This window comes from Melospiza georgiana, chromosome 2 (assembly GCF_028018845.1).
Source record: "Melospiza georgiana isolate bMelGeo1 chromosome 2, bMelGeo1.pri, whole genome shotgun sequence".
Taxonomy (NCBI): Eukaryota; Metazoa; Chordata; class Aves; order Passeriformes; family Passerellidae; genus Melospiza; species Melospiza georgiana.
This window is the reverse complement of record NC_080431.1, coordinates 52,950,024-52,967,672: the sequence shown is the minus strand read 5'-3', so window position 1 is coordinate 52,967,672 and position 17,649 is coordinate 52,950,024. Positions and strand designations below refer to the sequence as shown.

General features: G+C 40.1%; 1 protein-coding gene across 1 annotated transcript; it reads right to left on the bottom strand.

The window, feature by feature from the left end:
• Positions 1-200: 200 nt before the first annotated feature.
• Positions 201-17,621, bottom strand: GPALPP1 (GPALPP motifs containing 1). Its single transcript, XM_058018408.1, has 8 exons — positions 17,531-17,621; positions 11,951-12,092; positions 10,860-10,955; positions 6,947-7,055; positions 4,286-4,420; positions 3,895-4,059; positions 3,375-3,473; positions 201-963 (listed from the first exon to the last, which is right to left on the bottom strand). The coding sequence occupies exons 1-8, from the start codon at positions 17,613-17,615 to the stop codon at positions 745-747; spliced, it is 1,050 nt and encodes a 349-aa protein (XP_057874391.1). The 5' UTR covers positions 17,616-17,621; the 3' UTR covers positions 201-744.
• Between the last annotated feature and the right edge of the window lie 28 nt (positions 17,622-17,649).

Genomic DNA, 17,649 nt, shown 5'->3' with positions numbered 1-17,649 from the left:
GCAAATTAATGGACAAGATAAGCCTTATTTTGATTTTCACATTGTATGTGCTTAAAAAAAGATGGATTTCTGATGACAATCCCTACAAATTGAAACTCAAATTAGATTTTCTCTTCTCATATACTACCATTTTACAACCAACTCTGAAAACCTTGAGGTTTTACTACTCCTGCTACCCCTAGCTCTTCGTGCTACAGCACAGAAACTGTACTGCATACATATAAACCTGTATATATGTACAGACACAGAATTAGAGAAATAAAAGCACTGGGCAAATGTAAAAGCTGCCATTTGAGTTTATACTCCCCAGCAGAAACTCCAGTCAAGCAATGTTCTGAAGACAAATGTAAAAGGGATTTTTCCATGGCCTTCACCTCAGGCTCAGAAAGAGGATCTTAAGCGTGGCAGGAAAAAAGCAAAACTGCCAACTCCATTGCAAGATTAAACCTAGAGCTCCTTAAAATCTACCTATTTTAATTAATCATTTTTATGTGAACAACAAAAAAACATACATATCAGAGCTTTAAAGCAGCAAATTTATATTTTTTTATACCAGGACTTCCCTTTGCTAGTTTAGTTTCAGTACAGATGATCCTCCCTAAGAGAGTATTTACAGACAAGGAAAAATAGTTAAACATTAGGATATTTATTTTGGATACAAATATTTACAGAAAAATACTTATAAAAATTAAGTATTCAAATTTTAATGGACTTCACTTCAAAAAAGCTAAATGCTTTCACATCTTATAAAAACATGTTGCCTTTACTGTGCTCAAATTTACTATTCAGATCTCTGGATTTTCTTATAAGAGCTTTCTTTTGTGCTTCATCAAAGCGATTGACTTTGAGATCCTGCTCTCGGTCAAATGGCCTTCTTTCCTGAGGTTTGCTCTTCTCTTCAGATGCTTTGCTCTTCAGCTTTTTCTGGTGGATGTCCATGAGAGACTCTGACCTCTTTGACTCCTGGGAAAAATGGGGAGGGAGAGGAAGTAAAGTATTAAATAATATCAACAACATACAGAAAATTCAAATTGAAAGACTGAAGTCAGGAAGGCTAAAAATTCCAGAAAAAGAAGACAGCTTAGTAACTGTATATAGAATGATAAATTTAGCATACATGGAGTAGAAAGTGTGAGCAATCTTGGCTAGGCTAAAATAATAATAATTCACTGATGTAGATGGCCACAAATTTGTAGGTAGCCATGATGTTGTTGAATCTCCGCAGACAGCACAGATAAATTATAAACATGTTGCAAAATAAATATAAAAGTTGCTCTGACATTATTGGCAGAATGAAGACACCATGTCAAAAGAAAGATCTCAAAGTACAGGCCAAGTTTCCTATACACATCCCCTAAGCACCTGGATTTGGTGACTGCTAGGGGCAGGAACAAGCTAGACACCCTTTCAATCTTCCATGCAGCAGGATGGGTTTTTACATGTGTGCTCCTAACTTTGGATCATCTGTTGAAAGCCCACAGGACAAAGTCACAGGCTTGAGCTGGAGCATGTGTTTTGCCAACTCACTGGCTTTAGCTGCATTTCTTGGAGAGCATGATCCAGCTCAAACACAACATAGAACTCCAGCTGATTTCACACAGGAGCAGGATTAGCTCTCCCAAGACCATGAGGTCCCACATTTACTCAGGTACAGTGCATTTGTGTATCTGTTGCTATAGGACACAAAAGAACACAAGCACACTACTGTTCTCAAGGTGAAGGAAAAAAGGGAAGTTTATTTTCTGACTCTAATATTTATAGTTTTACAAATTGTAGTGACAGTGGATTGGAGGGTGACAGTGACACCTCTCTAATGACACTGGTTAAACTAACAGTTTATCAATTCTTTCTTTCTCTATCAAAGAATGCAAAACAATAAGTTATTTACAAAAAGTGTGTAAGAAAATATACTACAAAAATGTCAACATCAGAAAGCTTAAAAATCTTAAAAAAACAGAGTGACATGTATCTAAACCAATTCTCTCATCAAAAAGTGCAAAAGTTGAACAGCTGTCTTTTCTCATGATTTTCCTTCACTACCTGTGCAAACACTTACTACATTACACATGCAAATAAAAGCTTATGCATGAGTTAGGAAAAGATTCTCATGGAAATTAGACAATACTTATTCATGATGCAACTGTGCCAGCATTGACAAAATTGCACCAGAGAATGTATGTTGTATCAGCATTGAGAGAAGAAACTACTTTAAGAATGAAATCTATTCTAGTGAAGTATCCTTAGTAAATGTTAGTGGAGAAAGAAATAGGAAAGAATAGAGAAAAAAACTTTAAAAGAAAAATAGCCACAACAACCACCTGAAAACCAGAAAAGAGATTTAACAAAAGAGAGAAAACAAGTAAAAAAACAACCCAAGAAACAATGTTCTTAAACTTTGAGACAACTCCATGAATCTTAGAAACAGCAATGGCCTGTGCATGTTTTATTCCACCAATGGCAGAGAGCAAAACCCATTGTTTTACATGAAAATTATTCTACTATATTCATAGTGACAAGAGAAACAGACACTAAAGAAGAACCTTAAGACAGAATGCTAATAGCTCTGGATTTGCAAGTCTCAAAGTCAGGAGAAACATATCACTTAATGAACTACAAATAAATTATCAGAAGTTAAATTAATTATCAGATAAACATGTAAGATAAGCCAAAGATGTGATTCTCAAGTTAATTTTCCTCTCAAGAGACAAGATGCCTTCTGTAGGAGTTCAGGCCGTACATCAGGGAAGAACTGGAAACAGAAGCTGTAAGGCAGGCAGTGGTCCACACTCTTTGAGGAACAGGGCTGACTGACAGAAAAGTGAGAGGGAATTTGACATGGAGTTCAGATTTCTAGTAATCAACATCTGCCTGTGAACATTATCTGCTCCTGTAGAGACTGAAAAAAACTACATGTGGTGATGTTCCTGTAATGAGTAGTTAATGTAATTAATGACAGGGGGTAATTAATGCAGTGACCATCAACCCTTTTTTAGGTTAGTGCATATGTTGGCCTAAAAGTTAAACCTGCATTGTTGTTTGATTCTTGGGATGTCAGTAATTGGGTGAAGCAAGCTAATATTTGAACTAAGGTCCCAGCAACCATGTCCTGACATCAGAATGATTGAACGAAAGCATCATCTAAAACTGAGGCAATATACACAAACCCAAATTCTGTCACTTTGCAGAGGACCCAGTCCTGCTCTTGTTGATGTCAATGCCAAGCATTCTGATGTCTTAAAACAGCAGTAGGTTTGGGCACTAAAAGGGAAAACTGTAGTGGCATCACCATGGAAACCAGAAGCACTAGAAATGAGAACCAGAAGAAAAGTGAAGAACTAAAAGAAATAAAGGAAGTATTTTGTGATTACACTTACATTGTATGAAGACACCTGCTCAATAAGCCTCTTGTCCCTCCCAGATAATACCATTTCTTCATTATCCTTACTGCTTGACTTTTTTGCCTCTTCTCTTTCCTGGTGAGTAGAAGAAAATCACATGCTACAGTAATCAGAATGTCTGAAGCAAAAAGCAAGCAAATCTATATCTACTTTAATTAAATCTGGAGGGTAAAGGCCATGATAGAGACTATCAGATATTTTCTGCTCAGCTTGATGGAAGAAGAAACTGGACATGCTAATCGGAAAGTCAATGAGCTGATAGAGAGTATCTGATTACTGCAAAAAGGGAGCAGAAATAAATGCATATCAATGATATATAATGCTGTTACTTCATTGCCTTTATCTTTAAACCTGAATTAGTAAATTTTAATAACAAAGAAAAATCTGGGAAAGAAAATTTCACCGACCAACCCACAGTATCTTTACTTTGTTTTCACAGAACATCAGTAACACCTACTGCCTGCAAGTGTATATGAATAAATAAATAAATGCTCACCTTGGCTTTTCTCTCTCTGTCAGCTGGAGTATCTGTCCAAATAGATCTATCACCTGATTTGTCATCAGCTCGTCTCTTGAATGTTCTTGGGCCAAATCCAAAGCTTTTCAGCTCAGGTGGAAGCTCTGTCATCCATGATTCTCTGGTAACTTGTTTGGGTTCATCCTTTGCAAAAGAAGTAGGGGTGGAGAAGAGAGTGAAAAAAGCATAATCAAAAACCACTGCCTGAATCTCTTGGCTTCCAGCAGAAATCACAGACTCTTTTTCTTTACCACCTGCACACACGTAGCATCCCAAGTAGAACTGCAACCAGGTTTACACAGAAATAGGCAAAGAGAAAGACAAATGCACTCCAGCAACAAAATACTATAAATTAAGAAATCCAACTCACGCTGTCTGCTGCAGTAAGCTTTTCTTTCATTCTCTGAGCTCTGCGTTCAAACTCTTTAGCCACATCAGACTCCACTGGTCCTTTTGCAGGCATTGGGCCTATTAAATTGTCTTCATCCTCGCTGCTATCTGTCAGCTTCCAAAAATAAAACATTTCTTTCAAACACAGTGCTAAGAGCATCAAGGAACACTTCAGCTCTATAGAATTACAATGACTTTGTCTAGAAGAGCATATAAACCTAATGTAACGCATTTCCCACACAACAAAAACCTGGATTAGAACTCCAGATTAGACCTGTTCTATCACTTGAACACGGATACTTTGTCTCCATTTTGCCAAAAGCAGCATCTCTTGTCTGAGGCAAGACTGCTGGTAGAGGCAGTGGCAGCACACAAAGCCCTGCTGCTTTACATTGCTCTGCTCACAGCCACGCAGCCTCTGTGGCCGTGGGTGAGTTTGGAACACACAAGCATACAACTTCCTTATTTTGGGCTTTACCATCACCAGCAACACTTGGATGCATTTCCCTAATAAGGATCACAGTTTCACACTGCAAGAACTGTCTTGAGCTCAGATGCTGTAAGGATGTCAGAAAGAATGGAGTGCAAGGTAGGGTACTGGTGGCACACATGATACTATGCCCCTGCAAGTACAGCATCTCCAACTAATCCTTTGGCTCTGTCATTCACTTCTTCGATCCCTCATGGATCCCTTCAGGAGGAATTTCTTCACTGCAAGGGTTATCAAGGGTGATCAAAGAACAGGCTGCCAAGGAAGTGATGGAGTCACCATTCCTGGAAGAGTTCAGAAAATGACAGGATGTGGCCCTTAGTGCCATGGTCTATTTGACAAGGTGGTAATTGGTCAAAGGTTGGACTCAATGATCCTGGAAGTCTTTTCCAACTTAAAGATTCCATGATTCTGACATTGCATTCTAAGGAATTTTTTGAAGAAGGGCTAAAAAATTATAGTTGTTAGGGACTAGATGTCAATAAAAATCTTCCTACTTGCCAGGGGTTGTACAAAAAGGTCACTGGTGCCTCCCTCCAAGTTCAAACAGTACAGATGTGGATGGAAGCAATACTAGACAGAAAATTGTGATGCCACAGTGCCCTGGGTGCAAAACTAACGTGCCCAAAATTTTAAAAAGTGCAACAATATCTACAAAAATGCAAAGATTTTGCTACAGTCTGACTGTGCGTGATAAAGCAATGGGAGTAGGATGACAAGGCTGTGTAGCCAGGAAGCACAAATTGAGAATACACAAGGTGGTGATTCATTAGATTCACTAAAGCAAAGTGAGGAGTCAGCATGCCTCTAAAGATGTACTTGGATACAAAATAATTAAATACATTTTTTAAAAAGCCAACAAGAAATTACTCATATTAAAAAATAAGAAAAAGAGTATTATTAGGAAGAGGTAACAAAAAGATAACTATTAGGGAGAGAAAAAAGGTAAGTTCTGTAATACCTGTAAAAAAGCTAGAAGATGTATTTATGAGAAGAGAGACTTTTTTGTTTGCAAAATATAAAAGCAGACAGCAGACGTCTCTGCCTCAAGAGATTTGTCACTATGATAAATTGCTTAATCATTATTTGGAGTTATAAGACGATGAGTACTTCAGAAATGTCAGATAATCTTTCTGCACGATGAATTACAACACCCCTCACTGTGGGAGGCTGGAGAATTATATGCTTTGCAACTGCTAACCAAAAAAGTGAAGTTTCAGAGCAGTCTTTGCATCCTTCCTTCCTAGTGTGTCTAGCATCTCCCATAGTATCTGGGAGTTACTTGTAAAAATGTGTGTGTTTTTAAAATAAACAGAATAACCATTAATTCTTCCAAGGAATTAACATTCAGTTTAACACAGCACGAGAGAGATTCACTTGCCTAAGCACTGGTATCCAGCACCATTTTTGGTGTCTTAGTGTCTCCTGCCTGACGTAAGAGGTGCTGCTCAAGAAGGGTATGACCTTCTCTTAAAGTGCTACTCCCTACCTGCCAGGCCCTGCCACAGGCAATTTGTATCCCTCAGAACAGTACTGAAAGCCCATGTTCAGGGAGTTCAACCTTCCCCATAGCTGCCTTTTATCACACATCTTGTTCCTCACTGTTCTTTAGGAGCACATGCATTATTCTGCAACCAGAACTTCTACCTAGTTTTTACCTAACAAGACCAGAAAAGTCAAAAATTGTGAACCTAAAAGACAAGTCAGTGTCACTGTCCTGCACCTGACTCCCAGTAACAGGTATTGTCCTGCAGCTGCTAAGAACAATTTAGTGACACTGTAATGCCATTCTTGATTGTATTCTTTTAGATAAACTTATTTAAAGGTTGTAGCCACCAGTAAACATCTTTAAGGAGGTGAAGATGTGTTTTCTGCCTGCAGTTTAGGACGCCAAGATTGCTTGTGTTCAGTGAGTGCACCATCTATTTAACAACAAAGGCAAAACAAACCAGGCCAGTCTTTTTTGTTTCTTTTTTATCAAAGGCTTATTTATGCTCAAGTATTTGACTCCAGCAAAAATATGCCAGACACTTTATGGTCCAAAATTAAACTGTCATCCTGAGAAGTATCTGGCAGTCTCTTTCAGGCTGCAACTTGTTTTACCATTTCAGATAGCTTGTACTAAAACAAAAGGCCTCTCTTTGCACAAACCTGGGGACGGGATTCTGATGGAACAGACGGTCCTATGAAACATCTGCTACTTCTGGTGTCCTCTGAAGCTTTCCTAAAGCCAGGTGGTAATGCAGGACCTATAATGGGCCTTGACAGCGGAGGGAAAAAAAATTTGTTTTTTCAGTTGAGGGGGAAAAATCAGTATAAAAATCAAACATCAATGAGAAGTATGACTTTCCTTCCTCCCCACACCAAGTGTGCCCCTATGCACATATACTGTAGAAATAACTGAATGAGTGTGTCCATTTTCCAGGAGAACCTGTGCAGGCAGATTTGATGCACAAAAAAAAAAAAAAAAAAAACAGAACCAGGAAAGTCCACTTTTTTCTTCCTTAGCTTCTTTCACCAGATTCAAGAGCAATGAAAGGTGATAAGACAAATATACATTCCTCCTTCACAATCAAACCCAATTTCCTTGTTCTTGTCTTGCTCCTCAGTTTCATTGTCCTTTAAGAAGCAGAAACAGCGAACTGCTCTGATTTTATTTTACCTTGGAGTGGGAAAGAGAAAGAAAGTTTTGTAGTCCAGGTAACTTCACTGATTTGTTTTTAAGCAATAGCTCTGCAAGAAATGGTAATCAGCTGTCTCCACAAATACAGAAAGGTGAGAATCTCTTTTCAGTGGTGAAAAGACTACTACAAACTGAGCTCAAAGAAACATTGCTTGCTGTATTGAAAGTCTTTTGAATGCGGGTTCCTCTTAATAATCCACCATAATAGTCTTTAAAGCTAGTAAAAACTAATTAAAAGTTTAATTAGTTTAAAACTGTCACCTGAAGACACATCCAGATGACAGTAATCTCACAATGTAAGAGGAGACTTTGTTTATTGCAACCTTCAGTTGTGAGCTTTAGGTTATTAAATGTAACAACACCTGAACTGAATTTGCTAATTATGGCCTTTACTCAATCCCACTTAATCTAATCAGGACAGCCCTGCTGTAGTGATATTGTTGCCAGGGTGTAAAGAGGGGAAATAAAAGACTCCCTGAAGAACCAACCACAGATACACAGACATGAGCAATAAATATGAGCTCAGGCCAGGACAAGGCCACTGGTAAGGTTTTGAAACCAGGCAAGAAGTCTGGGTTAATTTTGAAGTTCCATCTCCACCTAGCTGCTACAGTTTTATCTTCCTTCCTTCCCGACTACTTTCTTGTTAAGACCATGTTTTAAATTCCTAATGTAATTTAAAGAGTTTAAACTTATACAGATATAGCAAAAAGAATCTTTTATTTTAGTATACAAGTACCTTTAATCTGCATGGAGAGATAGAGAAATCAAACTATAAAGAAAGCTCTCTCCTGAAATTTATTTATATGAACATCTCTGTGGTGGGCTGTATCTTTACAGCCTGTGAAAAAGAACCAGTCCCAAATGCTCTGTCTTGATTCTGTCACAGCTCAAAGGCCCTTTAGGGAACAGAAAAGTTGTTTTCATATCCTTCCTTCCCATCCTTTCCATTCCTTATGCTTTTTCTTTTCCACTACATGAATATCTCCTCAAGTCTTTCCTCAGCAATACAGAGTTGACATGATCCTTGACAGTTTCCTGGATGTCCAAAGGGTCTCTGAATAAGTGAATTGAATCTAAATACTAGTAATATTTTAACTCTGATAATATATTTACTCTAATAATATATTAACTACTAATAAATAACTGGTAAACACATTTTACTGCTGTAGGTAACTTCAGTACCAGTACCATGTCAAAAAATATCCCCAAACCTATGGACTAAGTGTTAATTTAAGGACTATTGCATTTCATACATGGCAAAGACTGTTCTCCTGTAGTTGGACTTGGAAGTCCTTGCTAATGCACATTTCAAGATGGGTGTTTCAGCATTCTTCTGATGTATAACATAAAATTTTTTAAGATCACCTTCACTCTTTACCTTGATGTGTGAACACTTCAGAAATATTTATGAGTGCTGTACTTCTACCTAACACTGATAAACAGCAATATAATCTTCAAAGTTGAAGGAAATCTTTTCACATATATATATTTTATGCTGGAATGATTCAAACCATTCTCAACAAGCTGCAGATTGCCACATGAGCTGCCCCTAATCATGAACACGTTGCTTTGACAAGTCTGGAAAAGATGTAAGAGAATAAAAGCTTTCCTAAAAGAACGAGTATGTCACACAGAGCTGATAAACAGCCTGTCCATACACTGAAACAAACGACCTGCATTTGTTTCAATTATTCATGGCTCAGTTGGCAGCTGGCAATCTGCTCAAGGCTAAGGGCAATGCAGCAGGCAGACAGCAGCCTTGTGTCTGCGCCCGGCACGGCTCACACGCCTCCCAGACTCCCAGGTGTGCGGGGGCGGAAGACAGACAAGGCTCTTCCCACACATCTCACTGTTCCCACCTATTCAGGGAATCAGGCTGGGTGCAAAACAGCTCTCCTCAATCTGCTTTCTCAGGGTGTGCTAGGAGCAATTGTATGGTGAGGTAGGGAAAAGCAATACAGTGAGTGCCAAGTGCCTTCTACTGCTTTAATCTATTGCAGACACAGAGCAGACTCCTGCCTCAATGTCACAGAATACTCCGGGTTGGAAGGGAACCACAGGGACCATCAAGTCCAGCCCTTGAGTGAATGGCCCCTTCCTCTTCCATTTTGCCATGAGTATTCATGTCAAAAATCAAGAAAGTAAGAAGGCTACCTGTGCTGATATTAGAAGTTACAAACATTTATTTTTTTAATAAAGAATACATTATTTTTAATGACCTGCTATATTTTATAATTAAAATAATGCTTAGTGGATACACAAGAAAAAGTAAAAAAAAATTAGTTGTTTATGGGACCATCAAATCACCAAACGATCCCACTGAGCATGATACCCACAACTACAAAAGAGTTTTCTGATTACAGCAAAGTGTGACCAAATGTACATAAGAACGATATTTCCAAATAACCTCAGTTACATAAATTCTTGCTTAGTTACATAAATTTTATGCTGCCAAGTATCATAAAAAATTATGGAAACTTAAAAAAAAAAGAAGAAATAACTTTGAATTTTCTTTTGAGATGGTATATTTCACACATAGCTCAACAGTAAATTGAGACACTTTCCTGGAACTGAACACTCATACCTGACAAGCAAGTATAATTTTATCTACCAACTCCTATTGCTCTGAGGAAGATAAAAGTGATCAAGGGACTCTTGTACTTCTCATCAGGAAGTATCCCCTTGGAAGCACCCATTCCACTATGAACTGTAACTTCAAATTATAGAAGGAAGTGTCCAGATTAATGTGAAGACTAAAAGGCTGTGAGACACTGTTGAGTTCTGTACAGAAAATCAATATATTTTGGGGGGGAAGTATTTTATAATTGTAAGCAATCAAATGGAAAACTTCCTAATAGAGACCATAAATAATGTTTATTTGTGTAGACCTGACAGCTTCTTTTCTAGAAACCTACAGTGTTCATAGTAGTTTTGTACCTGGAGACATGTGAACAATAACCCTTGATGCATTAGCAAAGGACATGGTATTGCACCACACACAAGGTAACTGCCCCAGCCCCTCACAGATCTGAATGAACACCACAGAACTACAGGTCCTTGTACCTATAATTTGTTTTTTCTCCACTGATCTGAGACCTATCAAAAGAAATGGAGGAAATTTGACGTCCAAAATACATCTCAGAAAATTTACATGAGTTCTTTTACTCTCCTTCCAACCTGGTCTAGGAGCACCAGCCCTTGGTACTCTGTTTGAAGGGAATGCTGTTCTTGTTCTCAGAACATGGAGGAAGCATTACCTCTAATAATCTCAATCTCAAGTGCACAACTGAAATGTTCTGTAATAGTGACACAAAACATTTAATCTAAAATAATTGTGTTTTGAGGAAAAGAATCCAAATATAATTCCATTTTAATTACCTCTCTGGAGAATCATCCTGTTTTTTAAATCCAGGAGGAAGAGCTGGCCCAAAAAAGCCATCATCATCATCGTCTTCATGAGTTCTTTTTGGCTTTCTGCAAATACAGATTTCACTTAATAATTACCTTGACAAGCATAGCAATTACCTATGTTTTAAAAAGGAAAAAACCACATAAAATTATTTCATAGGGTCTTCTCTACTAAATATCCTGCTGTTACCATGGAAACAGTGCAAAAGGATCCAAAATGATTTGAAGCAATTAAAAAATTGGGAGTATAAGATTCACTTCAAAAACGTTCTGACATTTAAAAAAGAAAAAAAAATTTAAAAACAACATTAAGAATGCTTTTGCTGTAGAAAGAAGTTTAGTATAATGTTGAAATACCATTCTCTAGTCACAAAGTAATTTAAAATTCAGTACTTTCCCCATTCTTATATGCTGTCTGCATTTTGAGTAGTATTTTTCCTGTTCAATTCTAATTAGCTGAAAAATTATTGACTAAGAAAACAAGAAAAAAAAAGAATAATAATTACTCTAGCACTCATTAAGATGGCATAATGACCTTCAAGTCTCTTGTACAAGGGTTAGAGCAAACACACACAAATTCTTAACACAGCAATTGTAAGCAATCAACCCAACAAATGAGAGTAATTGCAGACTCCTGTTACTTGCTATACAATTCAGTTTTTTTTCATTAGAGTTGACTTAACTGAATGCATAAATCCATAAACAGGTCCTATGGCCTCTCAAAGAAAATCAGTATACCAAAACCAGTGCAAACCCACAAGTAACAAATACTTATGCCCATGGTAAGTGGTGTCTGTCCTTAGCATAAACACGCAAATTTGCAGAACTAAAATAAAACATATAAATATAGAAATCTGGCTGCCCCAAATAACGTAATTACACTGTAGGATGTCAAACAGGTCAGCTGAACATTTCTGGCCATGGAGAACATGGATTCAAAAGTTTTACACAGGTACAGAGTTTACATTTTTTTATACAACATTGTCCCTTCTTCATAAATTGGACACATTACATTTGCAATACAATTTGTAAATATACAAATAACCCAAAAACATACTCACTTGGGTGCTGGATCTTCTGTCTCCTCTTCAGAGTCTCTGTTTGTGTCTCTGGGTAGAGGAAGAGATTCTGAGTCATCATCACTGTCAGGAGTTTCTGAGCTACAGCTGCTTTTGTAGTCTGGAGGCAGTGCTGGTCCTGCAACTGAACATCCAGAGTTATTTGGGATCGTAAAATCACAGAATGGTTTGGATTGGAAAGGACCTTAAAATTTATCTAGTTCCAATCCCCCTGCCATGGGCAGGGAACCTTCTACTAGACCAGGTTAAATAAGGATACCTACCAAATGTTTCAAATAAGTATGATCTACCACGGCATCTCCAAAACACATATTTACTTGGATTTAAGCTTATTTAATCACTGCTCTCTCCAGCATTTAGAGAAGATATCTAAACAAATTTCTAGAAGTTACTTCTTTCAGCACCTTACTTCCATCAACAACCTACACTGAACTGCTCTTAGGACATTACTGATCCATTACTACATAAGCATCCTCTGGAACAGGACTAGAAAGCCCTGATTTGTGTAACAACTAATGTACAATGGATGTGGCATAAACCAGTATATTTAAAAGAAACACTTTTATTAAAGCATTTGAAGCTTACTAGTGAAGAAACACATCATCCTTACATACACAGCGTGGGAGACCATAAATTATTAAATGGGAGCATTTGTGACCATAAAGTATTAAATTAATTGCCAGCCTGCTTTGGGAATGGTTTAATGATTAAGGTTATTATCAGTTCAGCAAAATGTGAAGAGCATGGACAGATTTAAGTACTCTGCTGAAAAAGGGATGATTTAGGCATTCAGAAAATGAATACAAAGAATTGCTGCTGTCAGAAGGCCAGGGCAGTGGATGGAGCTCTCATGCTCCAGTAAAACCTTCATGCTCTATCTCAGCAGAATTACAATTCAGACACTAACACTGCTAACGGGTCTGAGCTGCTTCTGGCACTGTGCCCACCAGCAGACACTGATTTTTAGAGATTTATTTGGCTACAGCACCACGTGCAGTGCGTCCAGAAGCAGCATAGCCACTGACCCTAACAGCAAATGCCCTCCAAAGAAGACCCCTAACACAGATACCCTCACAGGCTCAATCAACAAGGAGTCAGCTGAAGCAAGCAAAAACCAGCAATGGTTCCCAGGTAAGAGGCCTTCCCAATCCAGGGCAAGGCACCATTTACACAAACACAGTGCAAACAGCCCACGTTCCCATGTAATGGAGATTTGATTCTACTGATGATTTAGCATCCTGAGACACAGACACCATTCCCCCTCTTAATATCTCAAGCACTGAGTACAAGACTTGCAGGACAGAGAGGTGCTTTGGTGAGGAAAAGACATTGTTCCCTTTATGAACAGTCAAGGGTCAGATGAAATGATAAATGGTACCAGGAAATTGGATCTGCAGTTGAAGAACTACAATTCTTGATAGTACAAAATACAACCTAATGCATATGATGGTTCCACTGTTAGCTGACAAAGGCTAGGCAGAAATCAAGTCCTTCGAGTGAGCTTCACAAAGCTTTTAATCATGTTTAGCACAAGACTAGTTACAAAGCATCCAGCCACTGGATGCACTTCTTTATTTCCTGTTCTAATGGAAAAGACTTTGCCAGGGACATAGAAATCCATTTCAGCACTAGAAAGGAAAAAAAAAACCAACCAACAAACCACTTCTTACACTCTGAAAAAACCAAACACAACACCCTAGCCTATAAAGGTAAAATAAGTTCAAGATGAAAGAAACAAACAGATAAATGATAAGCAGGAATAAAAACTGCTATCAATAAGTCTCCTCTTCTGGTATGAAAAGCACCACTTGAATAAAAGCACTTAAAGCCCAAACAAAAACCTGCAAAACTGCTTTCTGCAGCCACCTGGTGCCCTGACATCATGCAAGCAGACTTCATTTGCTCTAAATGCGAAAGAAAAGACTTGGAGTGGAAGGAAAAAATGCAGATACAATTTGATGACTCTGATACTAGAGAGGAAGAGAGAAATTAGGAGTAGTTTTGTGAGCTTCACAGATCTAGTAAAACCAAAACTGTTTAAGGAAGGACAGTGGTCCCACTGGCATGTTGTTCAACACCAATACTTTTATCCCAATTCCTCTCTGTTGTGTTGGCAAAACTTTGCATGAGCTATGCAATAAGCTGGATCAGGGAGCTTAAAAAGCATAAAAATAATACTGCAAAACACAGCACTGCCCTGAAAGAACTGTTTGTTAGTGGAACTGCAGCCGAAGCAGGACAACCAGAAATTAAACAGAGACTGAGACTGACTAATGAAGGGAAAATGGCATTTAAAGCCTGAGGAAGAAAAAGTCATTTGACATGGTGAAAAGAAATGGAGGGGAAAGAGACTTGGGATTAAAAATTAATATGATCATGGTACTGACTGAGACTAACAATCAGCACAGGCAAATATACAGCTATGGATCAGGATGGTTTGGGGAGCCACAAGAAAGAGCAGAAAGGAAGGAAAGCAAATTGCTAAGCATAAATTCTGTGAGCAAAGAAAGAAAAGGGTGAGGAGGGAGGCCAAGATCTAATCAGAAGTTTGTAAAATTCACCAAAAGCCACGGAAAAGTGGAAAAATACAGATGAAAGGAGGAGCAGAGGAGAGCTCAAAGAGTTAAGAAACGAAACCTAATGAGGTGAGGAGGATAGACAGAGCAACAGAAAAATAACAAAGTAACCAGATCTCAGAACAATTCAGAACAGAGCAATAGGATAAAAATGTATGTGAAGAAAATGTCTGGGATAGTGAGGAGAGAAACAGGACCAAGTGAGACTGAAGTGAATGTTTCACAACTACTAGAAGTGACCCATCCCACTAATGAGCTGGCTCTGGTGACTATGTGCCTGAAAATTAAGTCAATTCAATTCATAAACCAAATTAAAAGCTACTTTTTGTTTTGTTAGGGTTATTTCTGCTGTATCTGGGGACTCTGAGCAAACTATCACACCATCAGACATATACTGGGAAGCTCTCAAGGACAGACAAGGCCTTTCAGCTCCAGCGCAGTGGTAGATCAACTCAGACATATCAACACATCCGTGTGTGGCCTCAATGCTGAAACACACAAAGCTCCCTTCTGTGCCTCTGCCTATTTTTAGCCATTCCCTAGCATTTCTTTCCTGCTGGAACAAGGACAGCCCAGAGGCAGGGACAAATGGGCCAAAGGAAGTACAATTCTTCCAGCAGGAGCACAGTTAGTCCAGCTTCAAAGCACCATTGTGAAGTGAAGAATCAGCAAATAAGTGTATCCCATGGGCTGGACAATGGAGAAGGTAAAGGATTTACTAGGGATGAGCTTTGGGGTCTGATCAGCTACCATTTGCTTCCACCCTGCTCCTGATTAAGGGTCACAGAAGTATTATTAACAACCTCTCTGACAGCACAGGCAATGTGGTTTGTCTCATGGTAAGAACACCAGTGGGTATCATGGGACAAAGTGAGTGGATGCTTGTATCCAGAGGGGTGGCAGAGTGGGGCTCAGGGAGACTGAGATCTTTGCTGCTGGCTGTGGTGCACATCAGCGTGCACAAGGGTAAAAATGCTGTGGGACACTGGGCCAACTAGTCACCCAAGGCTGCAGACAGCTCCCAGGTGGATTGTCTCCAGAAGGAATGTGTTAGCAATAAATCTGATCATAATCATACACAGTCACTCTCTTATTTCTTGTGTCTGTCTGAGAACCTTCTCTTGTGCCTGAGAGTCTTCTCTGCCACAGACTGCTCAAAGTCCTACTTTCTTGCTGTTGGGAGACAGAAACTATGAAAGTAGACTAAAAAAAACAAGTGCTCTTCAAGAAAAGCAATGAGCAGCTCAAGTATCAGTGAGACTACTGTGACAGGAAAAATATTGGAAAAGCTGCTCAGCTTTCAAAGGTGAAGCATTTCTTAAAATAGTTAGAACACATAGGAGAAGTTGTTACAGAACAAATTCTAGGCCCATTTGACTCAAGACCCAGCAAGTGTTGTAGCACAGAAGGTGCTGGTGGCAGCCACACCGTGTGATTTTTGTCACTCCAGGTGCAGGGCTCCAGATGGAGCTGCAGTTCTGTACAGCAAAGTGTGTTATGCCAAAGTACTTGCTCTCCCTTCTTCCTCTGCACTGCAGCAGTCTGCCTCATGGGGTGAGCAGGGACACTGTGCTGCTGTAAGTCAAAGTCAGAAAAAGTTTGTGAAAATTATAAAAACAAACAACCTGCCAGTAGCTGGAGTTTGGGGGTTTTATTTGTTTGTTTGCAAAGGTAAATAAATTCCTTTACCCACTTCACACAGGAATTTCCAAGCAGATCTTGGATCAGCTGCCAGAGCAACTGTAATACCATGGAACTGATCTACACAGGGACAAAGAGGGGACAAACTCAGCTGATTAACCTAAACTAGACACTGATGAAACACCCAATGTCACAAACCCATGGCCTAAGGACAAGCTTAAGTTGTTTTGTTCATACATGATACAAATACTTGCAGCATGCTCAGTGGGTTGATGGAAAGTGAATAAGGCATTAACACAGATATAGCCAGGAAAGGCAGCACCAGCTCATGCAGCCAGGGCTTCTCCATAAAGCAGAGATCCGGACACAGAGCTTGATGTTGCCATGGTGTCAGCTGATGCAGCAGCTTTGTCCCTCTTGCTACTGCTCCCTCTTCTGGATTAAAACATTAGAGAGCAGACAAGCACAACAAACCTTTCCCATCAAAACTGCTTCCTTTGGAGTAACCGAACGGTCAGTGGCACACTGCTAGAAACTGAATATATGAACTAGCGCCTTGAATCTGGATTAAAGGCAAGGAGTGTAAACGCTCAAAGTGCTGCTTCCAGAGATATTACTGACAGAGGACATGCAAGAATTTCATTGGGGAAACTGAGCTCCACGGCAGAAGAGCCAGCCTGGCCGTCAGCTGGTCCCGGTGGCATCCCACCTCTCATGTGACAGCTCTCAACAGGACAGACCCCGGCAGGTAAGGCACCACAGCCCCACTGACCGGCAGTCTGCTCCACATCCTGAGGTACTGTGCCTGGAAAACCACAGCTGGTGAAGTGGTTTGGCTTGGCAAAGGAAAGCCCGCTGCACAGGCCCGGCCTCCTCCTTTCCTACCCGCTAAGTTCACACTTGGAGCTGCTGAAGAGCACAGGCGTCAAAGAGCACGGGAGACTTGAGCGGGACGAAAGTAAGTGACCGAAAGCAGTATTTTTCTAAAACTAATTTTAGAGCGTTTCATATCTGTAGCATTCCATCGCATACGGCGCTTGTTTTTTGGTTATTTTGGGGTTTTTTTTCCCCTGAAAAAGTGACTGTCATGACCGTCCCGGTGAGTTTAGCTCCATCCAAGCGCCGCACTGGCGGTGTACACCCCGCGCTGTGGAGCCCCGCTCTCCCGCCCACGGAGCATCCCGCTCCCTGGAACACGGGCTGCAGAGCCGCTCTGTCCCCCTCGCAGAGCACCTCCCACTATGGAACACCGGCTGCAGACCCCGCTGTGCCCCCACGGAGCACCCCACGCCGCGGCACAAGGGCCGCAGAGCCCCGCTCTCCCACCGCGTCCCTGTGCTCTCACCCTGGCTGAAGTCCTCGCCCGGCTCGGCCTCGGCGCGGCGCGGGAAGCCGGGCGGCAGCGCGGGGCCGATCAGCTGGCGGGCCATGGCTCGGCGGGCAGCCCGGCCGCGCTCCCCGTCC

Excerpts from the sequence above, each read along its gene's own strand:
- GPALPP1 (XM_058018408.1), bottom strand. The coding sequence starts at position 17,615 with ATGGCCCGCCAGCTGATCGGCCCCGCGCTGCCGCCCGGCTTCCCGCGC. Across the intron at positions 7,056-10,859 it reads CAGGATGATTCTCCAGAGAG|GCCCATTATAGGTCCTGCAT; the intron begins GTAATTAAAATG and ends TCCGCTGTCAAG. Across the intron at positions 4,421-6,946 it reads CATCAGAATCCCGTCCCCAG|CTGACAGATAGCAGCGAGGA; the intron begins GTTTGTGCAAAG and ends TATTTTTGGAAG.